The sequence below is a fragment of the Rhinolophus sinicus genome, chromosome 18 (assembly GCF_057876585.1).
Source record: "Rhinolophus sinicus isolate RSI-liver-muscle chromosome 18, RSI-T2T, whole genome shotgun sequence".
Lineage (NCBI taxonomy): Eukaryota > Metazoa > Chordata > Mammalia > Chiroptera > Rhinolophidae > Rhinolophus > Rhinolophus sinicus.
Window position 1 is genome coordinate 68811955 of NC_142518.1, and position 27138 is coordinate 68839092.

Here is a 27138-nt window from a genome sequence, read left to right on the forward strand (position 1 = left end):
AAAACTCCACAAAGGACTCCTTGCACAGCAGACAGGCAAGACGAAGAGGCCCACTACCGAAATCACCGACAGGTGGGAGATTCGCGCGAGCGGGTGGAGGAGGAAAGGGAGAAGTACGGAGATGGAGCCGAATGAGCGCAGGGCGCAGACCTAGCTCAGTGCGCCGAGCTCGCTGCTTCCTGGAACTACCACAGCTGCGGGAGAGGAAAGAACTCGGACTGCTAGGGCTCCGCTTGTGGCCCACAGGGCTGAGGGGGCAGCATATAACACGGCTGAACCCAATGCTCACGGCAGAGCCCTCAGAGAAAAGACTCAGGGAAAAAGGCTGAAAATGGTGGTTTAAGCCCTCACTGCCGAGCAGAGAACGGAAACCTTAGGCACTGAGACTAGCAACCCCCTCCCTACCCTCCCAGAGCTTGCCCCGCCCCCACCTGCCCGGTGCTACAAACGGAACAGTAGCAGTGTCAGAGCAAAAGAACAGAATATTTGCTGTTCTAAGAACTGTGGACCACAGACACAAATTCGCAGCACAACTAGTTCCGGCAAAGGGGAGGCAGCTGTGGAAGCAGGACCGGCTGTGGTGGTGGTCGCTGCCATTGCTCTGGGCCACCTCTCACAACTCACCCCGCCCCTGGCCCCACCTATCTGGGCGGATCCCTGCAGGAGTAAATAGAACTGCTGAAACACACGGGCTCTGAATCAGGAGCTGGAAGAGCTTTCGAATATCAAAAGATCTCCGCATACCCACCAGGACACTGCGCCCTGTGACCTAGATGAACTATTAACAGAGGAGAAGCCCGTCTCCCAGGGAATCCCCCCATTGTGTGAGAAGCTGGAATAGTGCAGAGAAAACAGAGCACTACCATGTGGGAGAAGACAAATAAGCTGCAGTTGGAGAAAAAATAAAACATTCTACCAACAAGTACTGGAAAACAAAAGAAAGACCGCTTCCTATCAACCTGTTGCATAAGCCACTCCTGTAGATGTCTAGGAAGAGAAATGGTAAACCAGTAATCGCCAAGAATAACCAAGGCAACAAGATAGCTCAGAAAGAAAGTGAAAAATCTCCAGAAAAGGCACTTAAAGATATAGAAATATGTGACTTAAATGACAGAGAATTCAAGATTGCAGTTCTGAAAAAACTCAACGAGATACAAGAAAACACAGATAGGCAGTTAAATGAACTCAGAAACACAATCAAAGAACAGCATGAGCATTTTATTAAAGAGATTGAAATTTTAGAAAAGAACCAAACAGAATTTCTGGAGATTAAGAACTCAATAGAAGATATTAAGAATGAAATAACCAGCTTAGGTAGTAGACTTGACCAGATGGAGGAAAGAATCAGTGACATCGAAGATAGAAACCTGGAAATGACACAGATGGAAGAAGAAACAGACTTGAGACTTAAAAGAAATGAAAGAACTCTAGAAGAACTTTCTGACTCCATCAGAAAGAGCAATATAAGAATAATGCACATACCAGAAGGAGAAGAAAGAGAGAAGGGAACAGAGAATATATTCAAACAAATTGTCGATGAGAACTTCCCAAACTTGTGGACAGAACTGGACCCTCGAATCCAAGAAGCAAATAGAACACCTAGTTACCTTAATCCCAACAGGCCTTCTCCAAGGCACATTGTATTGAAGCTGTCTAAAATCAACGACAAAGAAAGAATCCTCAAGGCAGCCAGGGAAAAGAAGACGTTAACTTACAAAGGAAAGCTCATTAGATTATCATCAGATTTTTCAGCAGAAACTCTACAAGACAGGAGGGAGTGGAACCAAATATTCAAACTATTGAAAGAGAGAAATTATGAGCCAAGAATAATATATCCAACAAAGATATCCTTTAGATATGAAGGAGGAATAAAGACATTTCCAGACATACAGACGCTGAGGGAATTTTCTAATACACGACCTGCACTACAAGAAATACTAAAGGAGGCTATTCGACCACCATGAACAGGGACAATTTGTGGCAACCAAAACTCAAAAAGGGGGAGAGTAAAGGCCTGAACCGGAATATGGGAATGGAGAAAGTAAGTGTGCTGAAGAAAATGGAATACTCTAAATATCAAACTTTCTTTTACATAAACTTAAGGGTAACCACTCAAAAAAAATCCAGAACTGAAATATATACTGTAATAAAAGAAGAAACAGAGGGAAACATCATAGAATACCACCACACAGAAATAATAGACAACCACAAAAAGGCAGAGAAACAATGGAGACACAGCCTTTCCAGAAAACTAAAGATAGAATGACAGGAAATCCTCACATATCAATAATCACCCTAAATGTAAATGGACTGAACTCACCAATAAAAAGGCACAGAGTAGCAGATTGGATAAAAAACTGAACCCAACCATATGCTGTCTCCAAGAGACACATCTGAGCTACAAGGACAAGCATAGACTCAAAGTGGAAGGTTGGAAATTGACACGCCAAGCAAATGGTACCCAGAGAAAATCAGGTGTAGCCATAATGATATCAGATGAAACAGACTTCAAGGTGAAAAAGATAACAACTTCTCATGACAAGAAAAAACTTCTGTAACTATGTATGGTGGCAGATGTTAACCAGACTTAATGTAGTGATCATTTTTCAATATATACAAATATTGAATCATTATTCTGTACACCTGAAACTAATATTTTGTATGTCAATTATACTTCAATTTTAAAAGAATAATGTTTCTTTGAGATTATTTACCACAAAGAAAAAAGTTGTATTGTCATATATGGTATGGTCACTGTGATACATTCAGACTCTCAAAAAACGAAATTCATTGTTCTTTTATTCTGCTTCAAATATAATTTCATTTAGATTTAAATATTTAATTCACTAGAAAATTCATGCTTGTGCATGTCAGGAAAAAGCGAAATTTTCATTTCGAGGGGAATAGTTTTCCAATTCTTTTTCTAAATGCAACGTTCTGCTTTGTACAATATTAAAGTCCACATTCATACCATTTCACTGAGTAGGTCTACGGTACGTTTTTTCAATGAAATTTAAGAGCAACATTGTCAAAACTCCTCCCCCGGCCCTCCCAACCCATTGAAGAAAAACGTCTCTGTAGTTTTTATTAAAATTGTTTCTTTGACCAACTTTTCATGAAGACGTAAAGGACAAACCGGGCCGGAGAGATGGAGCAGGATCTGCTGGAGAAGGGATGCGCGCCCGGCAGACGCCAGCTTGCGGGCGGGGCGGGGCTCGGGTGACGCACGTTCACGTGACGGCTGGGGCACAGATGTGGGCACCACTCTCGGTGCCCGCCCTCAGCTGCAGTCCGATCCTGAGCCGTATGCGAGCTCCTAATTGTTGCGCCAGGTTCTTTCAGGTCAGTGCGAGGGTCTTTGTCGCTGCCTGTGGAACTGGAATGGGAGAGGAGGAACGGGCGCGGAAAAGAGAAAGTTTGGGGATGGGGTCGGGGGTCAAGGGAAACCGGCCTGGGTGTAGATACCGATGGCGGTGGGGAAATGGCTAAGGGGAGCGAGCGGCCGATGGGGGGAGGGTGGGGAAAGCGGACACGTCCAAGTACCCCTTTTTCCGCGCCTCCTTCTCGCTGCCCTCGGTCCATTTTGGAGCCGGAAACGTCAGTGAGCCGGGGCGGGGGGGGGGGGGGGGGGGGCGCCCCAGCTGTGAGACAGTGGAGATAAACCGCCTCTCCCACTCCTTGCTTAGAGAAAAAAGTTGACCTCGAGGGTGGGGAGGTGAGTCGCCTCCGGGGAAGAAGGACGCAGAGATCCAAAATTAGTGTGGAAAACATCCTGATCAGGCTCCCGTGGCGTGAAAAGAAATGGCGTCTGGGGTGCGGGGGACGGAGGAGGTGGGGGAAACGTTGCGTGAGGAGGATTCAGGAAAGGGACCTGAGTCCCTGTGCATCCATCCAGCGCCCAGCTCCTGTCTCCTGTCTGTCTGCAGGTCTGCGTGACTGTTGTTCTCAGCACTGGGCTAGCCTGGAAAAGGAGGAGGAAGCTATCCAGAAATCCCGCAGGTCAGTGAAGGAGGGGGCACTTGGACAGGAACCCAGAGGGGTGGGGAGTGTGGGGGGCACGGCCCTGGCAGAATTTGGGGCCCTGCTGCCCACCTCCCAACACATTTACACATACTCCACCTCCCAGATCAATGGCCGGGCCCATCAGAGAAATGGTTGGCTCATGTGTGGGGGAGGAATGGTGGGGGAAAGGGTGGCGGAAGGCACACTTGGAGGACTGGGCCAAGTTAGAGGAACCCTGACGAGGGGCAAGATGCAAGTATCACAGGCCTGCATTCCACCCTCAAGCTTTCAGTCTCCCTTGTCTCTTTGTCTCCTCTTCCTCCCCACCCCACCCCCAGGACAGGAAAAGGAGGGGGCATCTTAACATGGAAGAACTCTGCAATGAAAATGAAGCAGTGCTTGAGAAGCAAGTAAAGATGGAAAACCAAGAACAGCCACAGGATGCGGGAAAGCCAGCAATAGCTGGTACTCTGGAAGACAAGAAGTTAGAAAATGAGGAAAAGATAGAAAACAAGGGAAAGACAGAAGATGAGGAAATACTTAAAGACAAGGAAGAGCCAGAGGAGGGAAAGCCAAAAGAAGAGGGAAAGCCAGAGAGCCAGGAAAAACCAAAAGAAGGAGGAGAACCAGAGAATGAGGGAAAACCAAAAGAAGAAGGAAAACCAGCCAGTGAACCAAGGGCTGCAGGAAAGCGCCCAGCTGGGAATGATGTACCCAGGAAAGCCAAAAGAAAAACCAACAAGGGGCTGGCTCAGTGCCTCAAGGAGTACAAGGAAGCCATTCATGATATGCGTTTGAGCAATGAGGAGATGATAAGAGAATTTGACGAGATGGCTAGGGTAGAGGATGAGGTAAAGAAAACCAGACAGAAATTGGGGGGGTTTATGTGGATGCAAAAAAGTTTACAGGATCCCTTCCACCCGAGGGGCCCAAGGGAACTCAGGGGTGGCTGCAGGGCCCCACAAAGGGGCTTTGAAGACATTCCTTTTGTGTAGTGTTCCGGCAGGCATTTGCCAGGCCCTGGGCTTTAACCTTATGCTAATACTCTGTTTTAGGTGTCACTCTCATTATCTAGCTGCAGCCCTCTATGTTTCAGTAGCAGATTTTCATCCATTGCATGGAAAAATGTCTATGGTGCATTGTAAAATTTTTAAAAAAAGTTTGCAGAACCATATATATGGCATCAGTCAATTTTTGTAAAACTGCAAAAATATTTACCTAGTGATCTATGTACAGAAAAAACACTGAAAGCTGTGTCTACAAAAAGATTAACTGGTTATCTGTGGGTGGTTTTTCTTTTTTGTTCAGATTACTTTTATCATAAAAATAATGAAAAGTTGGAAAACAATACCAAGCAATCAGAAGAACAAATCAGTGAGCTTTTGAAGGCCATGGAGACACAAAGCCTGTTGTCAGGACGTGAAATGATAAGTAAAATGCATTACTTCTGGGCCTCAAAGTTCTGGAGGAAGCAACTTGGCAGTTGTTACAGATAGGTTGTTGCAAGTGACAGTCTTGTCATCTGAATTGGCGATAAAACTTGCCTTCCAGGGCTGTGGAGATCAGATGAGATAGTGTGTGAGCTGTGTTGGGCTTGCTCCTACCTCTCCCCTGTACTAGCAGGACCAGGACCCCTTAACTTCCCTGTATTTGATAGAGGGCTTGAGAGAGATCCCACTTGTGTCCAGGAAGAAGTCCAGAGAGCTGAGAGGTGGGTGCCACTCTCCTGGGTAATGCCATGTCTCTTGGACACTGCCTCTTTTCCTGGGTCCTGTACCCTCCTGAGGCCTCCATTGCTACTGGTGGGCTGGAGACCATGATGGACTAAAGCAACAGTGTCTCAACAGAAGGGTGGAGCATTCTCTACCTACAATAGAGGTACCCTAACTTGGGTGGGTAGTATCCAGTTGTCACTTGGGCCTTGATATTTTACAAAGTTCTTATAAAACACTCCAAGTTGTTTGTTGGTGTGTGTGTTTTTGCCATCTCCACTGGATTTAGATACTGGATTGGAGATTGAGCCAGGAGAAAAATCTGATGCTATGCTATTCTCACCTGTTAATTTCTTGTCTGCTGACTTTTTTCTTAGGAGGAGTTATCTCCCAGGAAATTCCTGTTAAGCCCTGCCTTACTCTTGCAACAGATCTATCTATGTGATTCCCCCTCCAGCCCCGCTCTTCATTAGCCTTTTCTTTGCTTATACTGGTTTTTTTTTTTAATTTAAACAGTTGTAGATTTACAGAATTACTGCATAGATGGTACAGAGTTTCTGTGTACCCCATACCCAATATCCCCTTGTTATTAGGTTAGTGCAAAAGTAATTGCAGTTTAAAAGGTTAAAAAAAATTGCAAAAACTGCAATTACTTTTGCACCAACCTAGTAACATTTTAGGTTAGTGTGGTGCGTTTGTTACAATGAATGAATATCGATACATTGTTATTACCAAAGTACATACTTCATTCAGATTTCCTTAGCTTGTCCCTAATGTTCTTTTTCTGTTCCAGGATCTCATCGCTTACATTTAGTTGTCATGTCTCCTTAGGCTCTTGTTGGCTGTGACAGTTTCTCAGACTTTCCCTGTTTTTGATGTTCTTGACACCCTTGAGAAGTACTGGTCAGGTATTTTGTATAATGTTCCACAATTTTGGTTTGCTTAATTTTTTTTCTTGTCGGTTACACAGGCGTTAAGCGCTTTTGGGAAGAGGACCACAGAAGTAAAGTGCTATTCTCATCACATCATACAAAGGGTACATACTACCAATATTACTTGGCACTGTTGATCTTAACTTTAGTTACCTGGCTGAGGTAGTGTTTGTCAGGATTCTTCAGGGTTAAGTTACTCTTAGTTCTCCCTTTCCATACTGTGTTCTTTGGAAGAAAGTTACTGTGCACAGTCCACACTTCAGGAGTGGAGTGTTCCACCTCTTTGAGGGTGGAGTACCTACACAATTTATTTGGAATTCTGCACAGGCTATTTGACTTTATATCAGCATGTACTCATCAGTATTTATTTTATACTTCAGATTATAATCTAGTATCACTATATGTCTTCATTGTTCAAGTTGTTGCAACTTTGGCCTTTGGCAGCTCTTTCAAGCTTTTGTATCTATTTGACATACCCCCATCCTCTGTGTGTGTGTGTGTGTGTGTGTGTGTGTGTGTGTGTGTGTAACACTTTTCTGGCACTACAGGATGCTCTAGTTTTACCTTGCATATTTCCTACCCAAGTTCTAGAATTAGCCATTTTTCCAAGAAGCCGTGGTACCTTTGGTTGGAGAATGGTATTAAAAACCAGGATCTGGGTGCTAGGTGTACTCGTTACTATTGGGATATCATTGCCTCTAGGCCTGCTCAATTGACAGAGTAAGGAGATATATTGGCATATAATAACATATATATACATATACACACAATACATCTTTATATACATTTATAGAGAGAGAAAAATTTGTCTTTAGTCTTACAGACTCCACTCATTTTCAAAGTTACCTCAGCACCTTATTCCCCCATCCCTTTCAGTGAAATTATTTCATATTTGTAATACACTTACATTCTTCTCTCACACTCTGCATTTGGGAATGCTGTTATAAATGGTATTTTTAAATTTCAAATTCCAGTTGTTCATTGCTGGTATACAGGAAAGCAGTTGACTTTTGTATATTAACCTTACATCCTGCGACCCTGTGGCCAGGAGTTTGTCAGGCCTCTGGCATTTTCTACAGATAATCATGTCATTTGCAAATAAATACAGTTTTATTGCCTCCATTCCGATCTGTGTATGTTTTATTTCCTTTTTGGTCTTACTGAACTAGCTAGGACTTCCAGTAAGATATTTAATAGGAACAATGAGAAAGGACATCTTGACTTGTTCTTGCTCTTATGGTGAAGTGTCCTCTTTCTCACCATTAAGTATGATACTAGTTGTAGGCTTCTTGTAGATTATGTATATATTTTTTATCAAATTGAGGAAGTTGCCCTCTAATTCTCTAATTCTAGTTTGACAGCTTTTATCATGAATGGGTGTTGTATTCTGTCAAATGCTTTTTATACATCAAATGATAAGATCATCTCATTTTTCTTTAGTCTGTTAAAGTGGTAGATTATATTCGTTAATTTTAAAATGTTGAATCAGGCTTGCAAACCTATAATAAGTTCCACTGTTAAGTGTACAATTTTTTTATATATTGTTTGATTCGATTTGCTAATATTTTGTTGAGGATTTTGTGTCTGTTCATGAGAGATTAGTCTATAGTTTTACTTTCTTGTGATGTCTTTTATTTGGTTTTGGAATTAGGGTAATATTAGCCTCACAGAATCTACTTAGAGATTGTGGAGATTTGGTATTTCTTCCTTAAATAGTTGGGAGAATTCACTGGTGATTTCTAAATGTTCCCTGGTAATCATTAAATGTTTGGTACAATTTGGTCCTGGTGGTGTTTACCTTTGGAAGGTTATTAATTATTGATTCAATTTCTTTAATAGATCCAGAACTACTCAGCTTATCTTTTCTCTTTGTGTGAGTTTTAGTACTTTGTATCTTTCAAGGAATTGTTCCATTTCATGTAGTTACCAAATATGTAGGCATAGAGTGGTTCATAGTATTCTTTTATTATCTTCTTTTTTTTTAAATTAAAGTTTATTGGGGTGACAATTGTTGGTAAAGTTACATAGATTTCAGGTGTACCATTCTGTATTACATCATCTATAAATCCCATTCTGCGTTCACCATCCAGAGTCAGTTCTCCTTCCATCACCATATATTTGATCCCCCTTTACCCTCATCTCTCACCCCCCTCCCCCCTTACCCTCTGGTAACCATTAAACTATTGTCTGTGTCTATGAGTTTTTGTTACTCATTTGTTTGTCTTGTTCTTTTGTTGTTTTAGGTTTATATACCACATATCAATGAAATCATATGATTCTCTGCTTTTTCTGTCTGACTTGTTTCGCTTAGCATTGTAATCTCAGAATCCATCCATGTTGTCACAAATTGTAATATTTCATCTTTTCTTACCACCGAATAGTATTCCATTGTGTATATATACCACAACTTCTTTATCCACTCATCTATCAAAGGACATTTTGGTTGTATCCGTTGCTTGGCCCCCGTAAATAAAGCTGCAATGAACAATGGAGCACACGTGTCTTTATGTATAAATGTTTTCAGATTTTTTGGGTAGATACACAGGAGAGGAATTGCTGGGTCATGTGGTAATTCTATTCGTAATTTTTTCAGGAAACTCCACGCTTCCTTCCATAACGGCTGCACCAGTCTGCATTCCCACCAACAGTGTATGAGGGTTCCTTTTTCTCCACAGCCACTCCAACACTTGTTACTATTAGTCTTGTTGATGATAGCCATTCTGACGGGGGTGAGGTGATATCTCATTGTGGTTTTTATTTGCATTTCTCCGATGATTAGTGATGTTGAGCATTGTTTCATATGTCTATTTGCCATTTGTATGTCCTCTTTGGAGAAATGTCTCTTCAGGTCATCTGCTGATTTCTCAATTGGGTTGTTTGCTTTTTTGTTGTTGAGTTCTATGAGTTCCTTGTATATTTTGGATATTAGCCCTTTATCGGAGGCACTGTTTGCAAAAATCTCCCATTCAGTTGGTTGCCTCTTTATTTTGTCGATGGTTTCTTTTGCTGTGCAGAAGCTTTTAAGTTTCATATAGTCCCATTCGTTTATTTTAGCTTTTACTTCCCTTGCCTTTGGAGTCAAATTCACAAAATGCTCTTTGAACCCAAGGTCCATAAGTTTAGTACCTATGTTTTCTTCTATGCAGTTTATTGTGTCAGGTCTTATGCTTAAGTCTTTGATCCATTTTTAATTAACTTTGGTACATGGTGACAGATAGCAGTCCAGTTTCATTCTTTTGCATGTGGCTATCCAATTCTTCCAGCACTGTATCCCAAGAGGATGTCTTTTCTCCATTGCATGTTTTTTGCTTCTTTGTCAAAAATTGTCTGTCCATATTTATGTGGTTTTATTTCTGGGTTCTTGGTTCTATTCCATTGGTCTATGTGTCTGTTTATCTGCCAATACCATGCTGTTTTGATTATTGTAGCCCTGTAGTACAAGTTAAAGTCAGGGAGTGTGATACCTCCAGTATTGTTCTTTTTTCTTAAGATTGCTTTGGCTATTCGGGGTCTTTTGTGGTTCCAAACAATTCTGATGATTTTTTGTTCTATTTCTTTAAAAAATGCCATTGCGATTTTGATGGGGATTGCATTAAATCTGTATATTGTTTTGGGTAATATGGCCATTTTAACTATGTTGATTCTTCCAATCCATGAGCACGGAATGTCTTTCCATTTCTTTGTGTCTTCTTCAATTTCTTTCAAAAATGTCTTGCAGTTTTCAGTATATGGGTCCTTCACATCCTTGTTTAAGTTGATTTCTAGGTATTTTATTCTTTTTGCTGCAATGGCGGAAGGAATTGTTTTTTGTATTCCTTTTTCTGAGATTTCATTGTTAGTATATAGGAATGCAATGGACTTTTGTACGTTGATTTTGTAGCCAGCAACTTTACTGTATTCGTTGATTGTTTCTAATAGCTTTTTGGTGGAGTCTTTAGGGTTTTCTATATATAGCATCATGTCATCTGCAAAGAGTGACAATTTAACTTCTTCATTCCCAATTTGGATGCCTTTTATTTCTTTCTCTTGCCTGAGTGCTCTGGCAAGGACTTCCAACATGATGTTGAAAAGCAGAGGTGATAGGGGACAGCCCTGTCATGTTGCTAAATGTAGAGCAAAGGGCTGCAGTTTTTCACCATTAATTATGAGATTAGCTGAGGGTTTGTGATATATGGCCTTTATTATGTTAAGGTATTTTCCTTCTATACCTATTTTATTAAGTGTTTTAATCATAAATGGATATTGTATCTTATCAAATGCTTTTTCTGCGTCAATTGATATAATCATATAATTTTTGTCCTTTATTTTGTTTATGTGATGTATCACATTGACGGATTTGTGGATGTTGAACCATCCTTGTGCCCCGGGGATGAACCCCACTTGGTCGTGATGAATAATCTTTTTAATGCATTGTTGTATTCGATTTGCTAGAATTTTGTTTAGGATATTTGCATGTGTATTCATCAGAGATACTGGTCTATAGTTTTCTTTTTTTGTGTTGTCCTTACCATGTTTTGGTATCAGGGTAATGTTGGCCTCATAAAATGAGTTGGGGAGTACCGTCTCTTCTTCAATATTTTGGAAGAGTTTGAGCAGGATTGGTATTAGATCCTCTTTGAAGGTTTGGTAGAATTCACTAGAGAAGCCATCTGGACAGGACTTTGGCTTTTGGGAAAGTTTTGGATGACTGATTCAATTTCGCTACTGGTGATTGGTCTGTTTAGATTTTCCAGTTCTTCATGGTTCAGCCTAGGAAGGCTATATGTTTCTAAGAACTTGTCCATTTCTTCTAGGTTATTGAATTTGGTGGCCTATAGTCTTTCATAGTATTCTTGGATGATCCTTTGTATTTCTGTGGCGTCCGAGATAACTTCCCCTTTTTCTTTTCTGATTTTGTTTATTAGTGTCTTCTCTCTTTTTATCTTAGTGAGTCTAGCCAAGGGTTTGTCAATTTTGTTAATCTTTTCAAAGAACCAGCTCTTTGTCACATTAATTTTTTCTATTGTCTTTTTCTTCTCTATTTCTTTTAGTTCTGCTCTGATTATAGTTATTTCCTTTCTTCTGCTGACCTTTGGTTTCATTTGTTCTTCTTTTTCTAGTTCTTAAGGTGTAACATGAGGTTATTTATTTGGGATTTTTCTTGTTTCTTGAGATACGCCTGTAAAGATATAAATTTACCTCCTAAAACTGCTTTCGCTGCATCCCAAAAATTTTGGTAGGATGTATTTTCATTGTCATTTGTTTCTATGTATCTTTTGATCTCTCCTCTAATTTCTTCTTTGACCCGGTCGTTCTTTAAAAGTATGTAGTTTATTCTCCATGTATTTATGTTTTTTCCTGCTTTCTTTTGCAGTGGATATCCAATTTCAAAGCCTTGTGATCAGAGAATGTGCTTGGTATGATTTCAATCTTCCTAAATTTGTTGAGGCTGATTTTATGTCCCAATATATGGTCTATCTTTGAGAATGTTCCATGTACAGTAGGAAAAAATGTGTAGTCTGATGTTTTAGGATGAAATGTTCTATATATATCAATTATGTCCATTTCATCTAATGTGTCATTTAGGGCTGCTATTTCATTATTTATTTTCTGTTTGGATGATCTATCCATAGCTGTCAATGATGTATTTAAGTCTCCTACTATAACTGTGGTTTGGTCAATTTCTCCCTTTAGTTCTGTTAGTAGCTGCTTGGTATATTTTGGTGCTCCCTGATTGGGGGCATAAATATTGATGACTGTTATGTCTTCTTGTTGTATAGTCTCCTTTACCATTGTGAAATGTCCATCTTTGTCTCTTGTTACCTTTTTCACCCTGAAGTCTGTTTTATCTGATATCAGTATGGCTATACCTGATTTTCTCTGGATACCATTTTCTTGGAGTGTCAATATCCACCCTTTCACTTTGAGTCTATGCTTGTCCTTGTAGCTGAGATGTGTCTCTTGGAGAGAGCATCTGGTTGGCTTTAGTTTTTTGATCCCATCTGCTACTGTGTGCCTTTTTATTGGTGAGTTCAGTCCATTTACATTTAGGGTGATTATTGATATGTGAGGATTTCCTATCATTCTATCTTTAGTTTTCTGGTAAGGCTGTGTCTCCATTGTTTCTTTGCTTTTTTGTTGTTGTCTATTATTTCTGTGTGGAGGTATTCTATGATGTTTCCCTCTCTTTCTTCTTTTATTACAGTATGTATTTCAATTCTGGATTTTTTTTGAGTGGTTACCCTTAAGTTTATGTAAAAGAAAGTTTGATATCTAGAGTATTCCATTTTCTTCAGCACGCTTACTTTCTCCATTCCCATATTCCGGTTCAGGCCTTTACTCTCCCCCTTTTTATGTTTTGGTTGCCACAAATAGTCCCTGTTGATGGTGGTCGAATAGCCTCCTTTAGTATTTCTCATAGTGCAGGTCGTGTATTAGAAAATTCCCTCAGCTTCTGTATGTCTGCAAAGGTCTTCACTCCTCCTTCATATCTAAAGGATTTCTTTGCTGGATATATTCTTGGCTCATAATTTCTCTCTTTCAGTAGTTTGAATATTTGGTTCCACTTCTTCCTGGCTTGTAGTTTCTACTGAAAAATCTGATGATAATCTAATGGGCTTTCCTTTGTAGGTTACTGTCTTGTTTTCCCTGGCTGCCTTGAGGATTCTTTCTTTGTCGTTGATTTTAGACAGCTTCAATACAATGTGCCTTGGAGAAGGTCTGTTGGGATTGAGGTAATTAAGTGTTCTATTTCCTTCTTGGGTTTGAGGATCCAGTTCTTTCCACAAGTTTCGGAAGTTCTCATCGACAATTTGTTTGAATATATTCTCTGTTCCCTTCTCTCTTCTTTTTCTTCTGGTATGTGCATTATTCTTATATTGCTTTCTGATGGAGTCAGAAAATTCTTGTAGAGTTCTTTCATTTCTTTTAAGTCTCAAGTCTCTTTCTTCTTCCATCGTGTCATTTCCAGGTTTTTATCTTCGATGTCACTGATTCTTTCCTCCATCTGGTCAACTCTACTACCTAAGCTGGCTATTTCATTCTTAATTTCTTCTATTGAGTTCTTAATCTCCAGAAATTCTATTTGGTTCTTTTTTGAAATTTCAGTCTCTTTTGTAAAATGTTCATGTTGTTCTTTGATTGTGTTTCTGGCTTCATTAAACTGCCTTTCTGTGTTTTCTTGTATCTTGTTGAGTTTTTTAACCACTGAAATCTTGAATTCTCTGTCATTTAAGTCACATATTTCCATATCTTTAAGTTCCTTTTCTGGAGACTTTGCACTTTCTTTCTGAGCTGTCTTGTTGTCTCGGTTATTCATGGCAATTACTGGTTTATTATTTCTCTTCCTAGACATCTACAGGAGTGGCATCTACAACAGGTTGATAGGAAGAGGTCTTTCTTTCGTTTTTCAGTACTTGTTGGTAGAATGGTTTATTTTCTCTCCGACTGCAGCCTTTTTTTCTCTCCCACACGGTAGTGCTATGTTTTCTCTGCACTATTCCAGCTTCTCACACAATGGGGGCATTCCCTGGGAGACGGGCTTCTCCTCTGTTAACAGTTCACTTTGGTCACAGGGTGCTGTGTCCATGTGGGTATGCGGAGAGCTTTTGAAGTGCCAAAGCTCTTCCTGCACCAAATTCAGAGCCCATGTGTTTCAGCAGTTCTGTTTACTCCTGCAGGGATCCGCCCAGATAGGTGGGGACAGGGGTGGGTTGAGTTGTGAGAGGTGGCCCAGAGCAATGGCAGCGCCCACTACCACAGCCAGTCCTCCTTCCACAGCTCCCTCCCCTTTGCTGGAACTAGTTGTGCTGCGAATCTCTGTCTAAGGACCACAATTCTCAAATATTCTGTTCTTTTGATCTGACATCGCTACTGTTCTGCTTCTAGTACTGGGCAGGTGGGGGCGGGGCGAGCTCTGGGAGGGTGAGGAGGCGGCTCATCTCAGTGCCTAAGGCTTCTGTTCTCTGCTCAGTAGTGAGGGCTCAAACCACCGTTTTCAGCCTATTTCCCTCAGTCTTTTCTCCGCAGTCTCTGCCGTGAGTTTTTGTTTCAGCCATGTTATATGCTGTCCCCTCATCCCTGTGGGCCATAAACGGAGCCCTAGCAGTCCCAGTTCTGCCCTCTCCCACAGCTGTGGTGGTACCAGGATGCAGCAAGCTCGGAGCACTGAGCTAGTTCTGCGTCCTGCGCCCGCAAGGCTCCATCTCCGCACTTCTCCCTCCCCTCCTTCCCCGTTCGAGCGATTCGCCCACCTTTAGGTGAATTCAGTAGTGGGCCTCTTCGTCTTGCCTGTCTGCTGTGCAGGGAGTCCTTTGTGGAGTTATAGTTGTTAGATTTGTTGTAAATTCCAGGGGAGATTTACAGAGGTTCACCTCATGCCGCCATTTTGATGACGTCTCTGCATTATCTTCTTAGTGTCAATGGGATCAGGAGTGATAACCTCACTTTCATTTCTGATATTATTTTTCAAAAATAACCAATTTGTTTCAGAGAATGTACTGATAATACTAGAATGTGAACATTTTTCGCAAAGGATGTTACAGTGTTTTAATTACCCTTTCTAAAGACAATAGCATGACTACCTAAATTACATACCTCCTTCAGTAAAATGGAAAAAAGGTTGAAACTAGTAGCATTACTTGATGAAGTCGTGACATATGAGCTCATATCTGCTAATATGTACCTGTATAGATACCCTGGTTGAAAGAAAATTGAAATAATTATGTACAGGTTGTTAGATAACCATTTCTGATATTGTTAATTTGGGTCTTCTTTCTTTTTTTTTTGGTTAGTCGGGCAAGAGATTTATCAATTTTATTTCTCTTTTCAAAGAACCAGTTTTTGGTTTTGTTGGTTTTCTCTGTTTTCACCTTCCAATTGGTTTCTCCTCAGTTTCTTTTCTTCTGCTTGCTCTAGGTTAAAATTATTCTTGTTTTAGTTTCCTAAGGGGAAAACTTAGGTTATTGATGTTAGATCTTTCTTTTCTCATATATGCATTTAATCTAGAAATTTCCCTTTAAGCACTACTTTTGCTACATCCCTAAAATTTTGATATGTTGTGTTTTCATTTAGTTATAAGTATTTTTACATTTACACACATAAGTGTGTTAGTTTCCAAATATTTGGGTTTTCCATCTATTTTATTGATTTCTAGTTTAATTCCGTTGAGAGCATACATTTTTATGATTTCTATTCTTTTAAATTTGTTAAGATGCGTTTTATGGCCCAGAATATGCACTCTTGGTGAATATTCTGTGTGAGCTAAAAAAAAAAAAAATGTGTTCTAATGTTGAGTGGAATGTTCTGTACGTGTCAATAAGATCAAATTGATTGATAGTGCTATTCAGATTTATTATATCCTTATTGATACTCTGGCTTGCCTTAGCTACCTATTACTGGGTGGTGTTGAAGTTGGCAACTCTAATAATGGATTTATCTGTTTCTCCGTTCAGTTCTGTCATTTTTTGCTTCATGTGTCATGATTAGGATTATTATGTGTGTTTTTCAAAATTGATCCTTTTATCACTATATAGTGCTTCTTTATCTCTCATAATTTTTCTTCTTCTGTTCTGCTTTTCCTGAAATACATCTACCTCATCTTTCTTTTTTTGTCCAGCTTTCTTTTGATTAATATAATATGGTATATCTTCATTGCTTTACTTCTAACTTCTCAGAGTCTTTAAAGTGGGCTCTTTGTACAAAATTACAGTTATTTTTTAAATCCACTCTGACAGTTTTTTAAATTAATTTTTATTAAATTTATTGTGGTGCCATTGTTACTAAAATTATGTAGGTTTCAAGTGTACATTTCTGTAATACATCATCTATATATTGCATTGTGTGCTCTCCACCCAGCGTCAGTTCTCTTTCCATCACCATATATTTGACTCCCTTTACTTTCTTCTACCACACCCCCCCCGATTTACCCTCTGGTAACCACTAAACTGTTGTCTGTGTCTATGAGTTCTTGTTTCTTTGTTTGTCTTGTTCGTTTATTGCTTTAAGTTTTATGTCCCACATAGAGTGAAGTCATATAGTTCTCAACTTTTTCTGTCTGAATGTATTTCGCTTAGCACGATAATCTCAGGATCCATCCATGTTGTCACAAATGGCAGTATTTCATCATATGGTCAAGTAATATTCTGACAATTTTTGTCTTTAATTTTACTCACATTTAAAATGATTCTTGATATATTTAGATTAAATTTATTTTTAAACTTTTTTTAGTGATTTCCCTCAAGTTTACAATATACAGTTTTAACTAAGCTTATTTTCAAGTAACACTCTCCTGTTTCACTTATTTATAGTACCTTATTTCAGAATATTTATAGGTGCCTTATTTCAGAGTATTCGTCATTTATTTCACTTTATGTTGTAATCACGCAACACATTGTTACTATAATTACGTTAGACAGTTATCTTTTACATCAATTAAGAGTAAGAAAAAGCAAAGATTTTATTTTACATTAATTTATTCCATTCCAGTGCTCTTCCTTTATACAGATCTGAGTTGCTTACATACATCATTTTTCTTCTGCCTAGAGAAAATCTTTTAATATTTCTTGAAGGGAAGGTTTGCTGATGCTGAATTCCATCAGTTTTTGTTTGTCTGAAAAGGCCTTTATGTTATTTCTCTTTCACTTTTGAAGGATATAGAATTTGAGGGATTTTTTTTTTCTAGCACTTTAAATATTTTTACAGTTACAGAGGTAGAACTGTTAACACTGAAATGGAGGATTTTATTTCTCCTTGTAGTTCTGTCACAATTTGTTTTATTTATTTTGAGGTCAAGTTAATAAGTGCATACAAATCTTAAAATATAATAAAATGATACTCCTTATGTCTTATAATGCATTCTGCTTTAAAGTCTACTTTGTAATTAATTTAATTATAATGGCTTTCTTTTATTCGTGGTTTCATGTTACAATTTTTTCTAAACTTTTATGTTTAGTCTTTATGTACCTTTATATTTCAGACATGTCTCTTGTGAACAGTATGTAGTTGGGTTTTTTCCAGTCTGAAAATATTTGTCTTTTAATTGCTTCATGTAAACCATTTACATTTAATGTACTTACTGATATAAGTATGTATAAATTAATCATTGTACCAAGTTCCTTTCTATATCCTATCTGAGCTGTTAGTTTTCTCTTCTTTAGGATTTATTATTTTCTTATTTTTACCCCTTTATTAGTTTAGAAGTTTAATGTTCTTTCATTCTTCCTTAATAGTTATCTGGCAATTATAGCATATAGTCTTGACTTATCAAAGGCTAATATTAATTTATAATTCTATACACTCCCCAGATAATGCCGGAACTTTAAATACTTTTACTCCAGCCCCCTTGACTCATGTTATTTTTCAACATGAATTAACAAGGTAATATAATTGTTTTATATAGTATTGTTGTAAATTTACATATTTATCCTTTTAATTGCTGTTTATTCCTTCATCTCCAGTCTTCCACCTGGATCATTTTCTTGTTATCTGGAAAATACCCTGTAGCATTTAGTATTTATTTCCTTTGGTTCATGCCTGCTGCTGGCAAACTCTGTTTTTGTTTATTTGTAAAGGTCTTTATTTCAACTTCATTTTTGAAGTTTTTTTTTTTTTTTTAAATAATAAATACTTATAAATCTATATATCACATTGTGTGTTCACTACCCAGAGTCAGTTCTCCTTCCATCACCTTATATTTGACCCCATTTACCCTCTTCTACCACCCTCCTAACCAGTATTTTTTCTGGTTATCAATTTCTTGGTTGGCATTTATTTTCTTCAAAGACACTAAAGACATTATTTTACCATCTTCAAGTTTCCATTGTTGCTGTTGAGAAGCCAGCAATCAGCCTAACTTTTGTTCCTTTCAAGGCATACTCTATTCTTTCTGGCTACTTTTATGATTTCCTCTTTGTCTTTGATTCTCTGCAAGTTTACTGTTACACATCTGTGTGTGAGTTTCTTTTTATTTATCCTGTTTGGGATATGTTGGACTTCTTGGACCTATGGATCAATGTTTTTCATCAGTTCTGAAAAATCATCTGCCATTACATCTTCAAATATTGCCTCTGAACAATTCCATTTCTCTTTTCCTTTCAGAACTTCAATTAAACATATGTTAGACCTTATTATACCCTTCCATCTGTATTTCCTGTCTTTTTTAAAAATTATTTTTAATTATTTCCATCTTTTAATTTTAATTATTATTTTCAGGTGTACAAAGAAATGGAATAGTTAGACATTTACACCCCTCACAAAGAAATAGTCTCCCCAAGCTACTATCCCTCTGACATCGTATATAGCTGTTACAATACCATTGACTATATTCCTTGTGCTAAACTCCACATCCTGTGACTACAGACACATACATATATACATAATACACACACACACACACCCTGGGGGTGCCAAAGAATGTATACAAGTGGACATTTTGGTCAATGTTGCTCAAGCAGTAGTTCACTGTAATCAGAAGTTTCTGAATGCTGATGGTAACCATTTTGAGCACCTCTTATAATTGCAGAAGTCATACATTATTTGTATTCATCTTTTGTTACTGGTATATATGGAGTATTACAATTTTAATAGAGTTTTCCTTTCTTAAAATGTGTATACATTTTTTGGCACCCTCTATTTATAGTTGACATACAATATTATTCTACTTCAGCTTCAGGTGTATAGTGCAGTAGTCAGACATCTACACAGTCTATGAAGTGATCCCCCCATAAATCTAGTGCCCATCTCGTACCTTTCATAAACTTTACAACATTGTTGATTGTATTCCCCATACTGTATTTCATATCCTCATGACTACATTGTGGCTACTAATCCCTTCAGCTTCTCACCCATCCCCTCCCCCATCTAGCAATCAACAGGTGTTTTTTTTCTATATCTCGAGTCTATTTCTGTTTTGTTTGCTCATTTATTCTGTTCTTTAGATTCCATATATAAGTGAGATGAAGTGGTATTTGTCTTTCTCAGTCTGACTTATTTCACTTAGCATAATATTCTCAAGGTCCATCCATGTTGTTGCAAATGGTAAGATTTCATTCTTTTTTATGGCCAAGTAATACTCCGTTGTATAAATGTACCATAGTTTCTTTATTCAATAGTCTATTGGTGGTCATTTCAGTTGTTTCTATATCTAGGCTATTGTAAATAGTGCTGCAATAAACATAGGGGTGCATATATTTTTTTTCAAATTAGTGTTTTGGATTTCTTTGGATAGATACCCAGAAGTGGAATTGCTGGGTCATAATGTATTTTCCATCTTTTTGACTACCTGTGCAGCCTATGGATAGTTCCTTCAGAACATAATTTCTAGTTCTTTAATTCTCTCGAGTTGTTTCTAATCTGCTGTTAAAGTTATCCATTGAGTTTCTGATTTCAGCTAAGTTATTTTTTAGTTTTAGGATTTCCTTTTTTTACCCCCACTTTTTCTGGTTTCTAGTTCTCTACTGAAATTTTCAAGATTGGGTTTTATTTATCTGAATACACTAAGCGTTGTGGTTTTAATAGTCTATCTGATAATTCAAAGCTAATGGATTTGTTTGTGTTGTCTGTTGTGTCTACTGCTTCTTACTTAATGATGCCTTTTTTCTTTGTGTTTCTAGTTATCTTTGTGTGTCGGCACTGTACTTGAACAATTGTTTATTGAACTAATTTGAGGACTAGGATGATGGGATTTTACTCCAGAGATTTTGTTTGCATTGGTCGGCCCATAATGGTACTTCCTGTCTGGAACCACCATGATCTATGTTCAAAGCTTAAAGTTGACTAGTCCACCTAGATGTTGCAAAGCCAAGCAAAAAGACTTTGTGAGGGCTAGCTTATTTACAGTTTACAATTATCCATAAAGTGAAACATTTGAGGTTCCCCTCATCGTATGGGTGATGGTTTGTTAGGAAACCTTTCCCCTTTTAATGAACCTTGAGTGTTGATTTTTGTTACTCTAGTGCCTTGAGTCTGCTCTAGGTTCAACTCAGTTTGGCACTGGTTTATTTCTTAACCACAGATGCCCTCAAGACAAATACAGTTAACTATGTGAGTACTGAAAGAAAATATAGGTAAATTCCTCTTTGACCTCATGTAAGAAAAGAGCTCTTAACTATGAATCAAAATCTAGATGAAGTAAAAGAAAAGTATGATAAATTTGACTACTTTTTAAAATGTATGGCAGAAATACACCACAAAGTCAAAAAACAACTAACTGGAAGTAAATATTTGCAACGTATATAACAGATAAAAGCCTAATATAGTTAATGTATAAAGAACACTTGAAAAACGAGGGGAGAAGAACCAACAACCCAATAGAAGAATGTGGAAAAGACATGAACAATTTATGATACTAAAATTATTGTTAAGCAGACATGTGAGGGCCGGCCTGGGGGCTCCAGCGCAGTGCTCCTAGAGCTGAGGTTGTTGGTTCGATTCTCACATGGGCCAGTGAGCTGCGCCCTCTACAGCTAAGATTGTGAACAACAGCTCTCCCTGGAGCTGGGCTGCTGTGAGCAGCGGGAGGTTGCCACAAACTGTTGTGGGGGGCTGTGTGCTGCTGTGGGCTACTGTGTGCTGCCATGAGTGGCCGGAGGCCAACGTGAGCTGCTGATAGCCTGCAAGATCTTCCAGGAGCTGCTGTGAGCGGCCCACCTACGACTGACCTGACTGCCTCAGCCCGGCGAAGTGCAAGGCTCCTAATACCAGCGTGGGCCAGGGAGCTGTGCCCTACACAACTAGACAGAAACAACAGCTTGAATCGGAGGGGGGGGGGGCGGAAGAAAGGGGGAAGGGAAAAAAAAGAAATCCAAAATAAAACAGTGAGATCCTACTTCTCACCTATCAGTGAAAATTAAAAAGTATGTCACATGTTGGGAAGGGTGTAAGGAAACATACACTATTATATTGCTGGTGGGAAAGCAAAAACAGGTATGAGGCTCAGAGGAGGATATAGCCTGGAGATACAGATTTGGGAATCATCTGTCTTAGAGGGAAACGAACAGAGATCACCCAGGGAGGGAGAACATGTGGACTGAGAAGAGGGGAGGCCCAGGAATACCGCTACTCAAGGTGGCCGCGCAGCTTCCTGGCGGGCACCACCGCCAGGGCTCTGGAGTCAGGCAGAGCCGGTGCTGGAAGCCGGCTGTGGGGCTCCGTGGCTGAGCGCTCTTGGCGAAGATGGGTACCCTCCCTGTGATCAGCAGTCACACCTGGCGAGAATGGGCATCTCACAGGAATGCTGGGCGAGGACTTGAGATGTGCCAGTAAATACAGCACCTGTGGTCAGGAAGCCTCCCCTTCCTGCTCTCTCGGTGACTCCCCCATTGCCACCACACCCGCACCCGGGTCGCCCCTGCTGGGTCCTCGGAGATGGGGGTGAGGCGGGCGGGTCCGGGGCTGAGCTCCGGTGACGCGGCGCTCACGTGACTGGCTGGGCACCCTTGTGGGCTGCAGACCTGGCGCCCTCCCTGCGGTGCCGTCCAGGTGCCTACTGCTCCCGTCGCCTGTGTGGAACCAGCTCCCTGAGCCGCCCAGGTGGGGGGCGAGCGGCGAGCGGGCTTCCGCGAGCACCTGGGCCGCAGGTCAGTGTGCAGTTCGCCGCTGTCGGCGGCCCGGGCAGGGGAGGGGGTGGATGCGAGCAGGATCCGCGAGCCGCAGCGGGGCAGAGGTCGGAGGGGGGGAACGAGGGGTCCGGAGATTGGGGAGAAGGGGATCATGGCGCAGGCATGGGCAGGTGGGGAGGGAGCACCCCGCTAGAGACCCTGCCGCCGCCTCGGCTCCCCAACTGTGTGCCCTCCATTCTCGAGCCTGAAATGGGGTGGCGCCCCCTCCAGTGCGACAGTGAAACATAGGCATGTTCTGGGAATAACACCCCTCTCACACACTGCGCCTATGAGGAAATATTGACCTTCGAGAAAAGGGGGTGGGGTGGGGCAGGTTGCCTGCAGGGGAGGGGGACACAGGAGCCCAATAGTTTGGAAAGTATCCTGGGCTGTGTCCGAGGCCTGAAAACAGATATGATGACTGGCGTGTGGGATGAAGGTTGGGGGGGAAGTTTAATATGGAAGGTGTGGGTTCAGGAAAGGGCTCTCAGTCCACTGAGCCGGCAGCCCCTGCCTCTGTCTCCTATCTGCAGGTCTGCCTGTGTGTCACCAGCACTGGCAAGGCTAGAAAAGAAGGAGGAACCTGTCAGAATTCCTGAAGGTCAGTGAAAGGGGGGGAGGCACTGGACACGAACTGAGGGGGAGTGTGGAGGGCACAGCTTGGGCAGAATTTGAGGGCCCACTGCCCATCCCACCTCCACATACAACATACACAGACCCCACCACCACCCCGAAGTATGGTACAGAAGGTGGTAGGGCCTGCTTGGGAAACGGTTGGCTCACGTGCGTGGAAGAAATGGTGATGGAAAGGGTGGCAGAAGGCCAGGTCAGGGGAACCCTGACAAGGGACAAGATGCCAGTAGTATCTGGCCCTGCATTTCACATCCCAACCTTCAGTCTCCCTTGTCTCCTCTTTGTCTCCTCTTACCCCCACCCCACCCCACCCCCCAGGACAGGAAAAGGAGGGGACATCTCAACATGGAAAGACTACAATGAAAATGAAGGAAAGCCAGAAGATGAAGTAAATACAGAAGATGAAGGAAAGTCAGATGAGGAAGAAAAGCCTGAAGTGGAGGGGAAGCCAGAACATGAGGGACAGCTCCAGGACCAGGGACAGCCAGATGATGCGGGGAAGCAAGAAAAGCAGGGCATGTCTGAAGAAGAGGGAAAAGCACGCGGTGAGGGCAAGTCAGAACCCCAGGCAAAGCCAGGGAGTGAGCTGCGGGCTGCCAAGAAGGGCCAGGCTGAAGATTATGTGCCTTGGAAAGCAAAATGAAAAACAGACAGGGGGACAGACGATTCCCCCAAGGACTATCAGGAGGACTTACAGGAAAGGCATGTGGGCAGTGAGGAGATGAGAGAATGTGGAAATGTGTCAGGGGCTCAGGAAGAGCTAAGGAAAAAACAGAAAATGGGTGGTTTTCACTGGATGCAAAGAGATGTGCAGGATCCATTCACCCCAAAGGGCCAACGGAATGTCAGGGGAGTGAAGGGTGGATGTAGGGGCCAGAAGGACTTAGAAGATGTTCCATATGTTTAACGCCCTCGGCCTTCAATTCTGATTTCTCTGATGAGAATATTGCTGACCCTGCTTTCCCTGGCAGGCATTTGCCAGGCCATGTGCTTTAACTTTAAGCTGATAGTTTGCGTTAGGTGTCACTCTTGTTGCCAGCAGCCTTTTGATCCAACTACAGCACTCTGTTTCAGTAGGGGATTTCCACCCATGTGCATGGAAGAGATGTTCATGGTACTTTGTAAGATAACAAAGAAATATGTTTTCAGAACCGCATATACGGTTTCAGCCCATTTTTGTAAAAATATTGTTTGCCTAATGCATTTGTACACAGAGAAAACCCCGAAACTGTGTACACTGAAAAGAAGAGGCGATTCCTCTATGGTGGCCCAAAATAGGTCTTGCCTGTCCTCAGAAATGAGTGCAGTCACCTGATGGTTAGGCACCTCCATGCCATTCCTCGGCAGGCGTGCCCATCCCCAGGTTGTCCCCTAGTTGGAACCATGTCAATGGGCACTGAGGCCCCTTCTCCTCGGTCTACTACTGTCCCGTGGCTCCACTGATTCTTTTTCTTTGCTTTTGTCACTCATCACTTTTTCCTAAAGGATATGGATTATGTTTGTTATAATAAAAAAGAAACTTAGAAATCAATACATGGTAAACAATTGAAATGTTCAGTGAGCTTCTGAGGGCAATAAAGACACTTGAAATTCTTGTCAGAATGTAAAATGGTAAGTATTAATAAAACACATTACCTCTAGGGATCATAGCTTAGAGGAATCAACCTGGTGGTTATAACAGGTCCAAGTCTGTAAGGGTCAGCCTTGTCATCTGAAATGAGATTAAAATTTGCCTGACAGACTGCTGAGTGGATCAGTGGAGGTACTGAGTACGTGACCTGTGCTGAGTACGTGAGCTGTGCTGTCCTTTGAAGTAGTAGGACTGGACCCTGTCAGACACTCAGGAGGGCTGAAGGTAGGGCTCACCTGTGCCCGGAACAAGTCCAAGCAGCTGAGAAGAGTATGCCAGCCTTCTCTGGATACTATATCTGCTGGGCACTCCTGTTCTGCTGTGCCCTGTTCTCTGCTGACAGCTATAGATACGATGGAGTCCTTATGGTGACAAAGCCCCTCTGATTCGCTATAGCCCCCAAATGGCCAAAGCCCCTACTTGAGTCCTGTAGGAGTGTAGATAAAACCCATCTCCCAACTTCAGAGTTGTACCTATCCAGCTGGTAATGCGCTAGGGCTGCTTGGGCCCCACTGTATTACATAGTTCTTAACAAAGTTGTCATTAACATTTTTAGTTCATTTTAAATCTGTTTATACTTTCTTTTCTCTTCATAATATTCAGATATTTTGGGTCCACTGGGGGCTGTGTTCTGAGACTAATCTATGGACCATGCAATGGATGGTGATTTGAACTGAACAAACATCACAGTACCCCAGGGAAACCATACCTATATTTATCTTTCTTAGTGTGAGTTTACTCTCTAAAAAGTCTCCTGGCTGGCTCGCTATACAAAATCAAGGGACTTGTCCACACATAATCACAGAGGGTTACACAGCTGAGTTTTAAGCTGAAAATATCCCTTCCCATTCCAAACAAATTCCAACTGAAAAGGCTAATAGCGCTCTTAAAAATTCTTCACACTCTCAATGTGAGGCATTTTTTTTAACCTATCAGTATGTTCCTTTCTCAAAGACTTTTTCTTACTCATCCTGATATCCCTTACCCTGTACTTGACACATATACTTAAGAAATTATGGTTGAATCAAGAGCCCTGAGTTTAGAGCGAGAACACTATTTATGGATCAGAAGACTCATTAGTTTTAATATGGTAATTCTCTCTAAAATTGATCTATAAATTCAATGCTGTCCCAATAGAAATCCCAGCAAACTAGGATCCTAAAAGTTACATGGAAAAGCAAAGGACATAGGGTAACCAAAGTATTTTGAAAATGAGGAACAAAGGCAGAGACTCACTGCCTGCTGTCAAGACTACAAAGCTACAGTAATCAAGACTGTGTAGTATTGGCATCGGGATAGACATATAGATCAATGGAATAAAACAGTCCAGAAACAGGCCCACATATATTGTCAATTCATTTTTTTTAAAGTCCCAAAGTAATTCAGTGGAGAAAGATACACTTCAACAAACAATTGGATGTTGTCTTAGTCAGTTCGGGCTGCTATAACAAAAACATGATAGATTGGGTGGCTTAAACAACAAACTTTTATTTCTCACAGCTCTGTTGTTAATAGAATAAACCAGTAAAGCTGTCTGGGCCTGGGCTTTTCTTTGTGAGGTTTTTCGATTACTAACTCAATCTGTTTACTTGATATAGGTCTATTCTGATTTTCTAATTCTTCTTGAATCAGTTTCAGTACAGCATATGTTTTTAGAAAATGTCCATTTATTCTAGGTTACCTAATTTGTTACTATGTACTTGTCCATAGTATTCCCTTATAATCCTCTTTATTTCTGTAAGGTCAGTAGTGATACCCCGACTTTTATTCCTGATTTTAGTAATGAGTCTTCTTGCTTTTTCTTGGTGAGTGTAGCTAACAGTTTGTCAATTTTATTGATCTTTTTACAAAACCAATTTTTGTTTCATTGATTATCTCTATTGTTTTCCTATACTCTATCACATTTATTGCCACTGTAACCTTTATTATTTCCTTCCTTCTGTTTGCTTTAGTTTAGTCTGTTCTACTTTTCCCAGTAATTATGTCAAGTCATAAAATAAATACCAAAATATTTAAAAGGATTGAAATCATACAACATATGTTCTATAACCCAAATGGCATGCAATTAGAAGTCAGTAACATGAGGAAATTTTAGGATTTCACAAATATATAGGGAAATAAAAAATATACTCCTAACAAAAGAGAAATTATACATTAACTTGAAATGAAAGAATGAAAACATTACATACCAAAACTTATAGGATGCAGTTAAAGCAGAGCTTAGAGGGAAAATTGTAGCTATAAACACTCATATTTTAAAAAAGAAAAAAGATCTCAATAACCTCATCTTCCACTTCATGAAACTGTGGAAAGAATACCAAACTAAATACAAAGCAAGTAGAAGGACAAAAAGATTAGAGTGGAAATTAATGAGATAGAGAACACAAAATAGATAAAATCAATGAATCCAAAATTTGGTTCTTGAAAAAAACAAAGGCAACAAATCATTAACTATACTGACAAAGAAAAAGAAAAAAATGAGAAGATTCACATTACTAAAATCAGGAATGAGAGAGCGGACATTACTACTAACCTTATACAAATAAAAAGGATTGTAAGACAATACTATCCACAATTGTATGACAGTGAATTAGATAACCTAGATGCAAGACATTTATAGAGAGACACAAACTACTAAAACTGAGTCAAGAAGA

At 40.3% G+C, this 27138-nt stretch overlaps 1 protein-coding gene, 1 long non-coding RNA gene and 1 pseudogene across 5 annotated transcripts in view; 2 read left to right on the top strand and 1 right to left on the bottom strand.

Moving 5' to 3' along the window:
• LOC148754648 (uncharacterized) overlaps window positions 1–27138 on the bottom strand; it is a 52028-nt gene that overhangs the window by 4478 nt on the left and 20412 nt on the right. The window lies entirely within an intron of this gene.
• Window positions 3194–7768, top strand: TCEAL4 (transcription elongation factor A like 4). Of its 3 annotated transcripts, none has more exons than XM_088795026.1 (3): window positions 3194–3342; window positions 3927–3995; window positions 4341–7768. In XM_088795026.1, exons 1-3 carry the CDS (start codon window positions 3253–3255, stop codon window positions 4995–4997), a joined length of 816 nt encoding a protein of 271 aa, XP_088651152.1. In that variant the 5' UTR covers window positions 3194–3252; the 3' UTR covers window positions 4998–7768. The 3 variants fall into 3 exon arrangements, with proteins under 3 accessions (XP_088651152.1, XP_088651150.1, XP_088651151.1); XM_088795024.1 differs by having other exon boundaries at window positions 3277–3342; window positions 3927–3999; XM_088795025.1 differs by having other exon boundaries at window positions 3280–3342; window positions 3927–3999; window positions 4346–7768.
• On the top strand, window positions 21797–24010 carry LOC148754650 (uncharacterized; annotated as a pseudogene). The gene is made up of 3 exons (XR_016019999.1): window positions 21797–21800; window positions 22021–22200; window positions 23178–24010. The product of XR_016019999.1 is annotated as an uncharacterized LOC148754650 (transcript).

Coding starts and splice junctions, on each gene's coding strand:
- TCEAL4 (XM_088795026.1), top strand. CDS start 3,253: ATGTGGGCACCACTCTCGGTGCCCGCCCTCAGCTGCAGTCCGATCCTG. Junction 3,343..3,926: donor GTTGCGCCAGGTTCTTTCAG/GTCAGTGCGAGG, acceptor GTCTGTCTGCAG/GTCTGCGTGACTGTTGTTCT. Junction 3,996..4,340: donor GGAAGCTATCCAGAAATCCC/GCAGGTCAGTGA, acceptor CCCCACCCCCAG/GACAGGAAAAGGAGGGGGCA.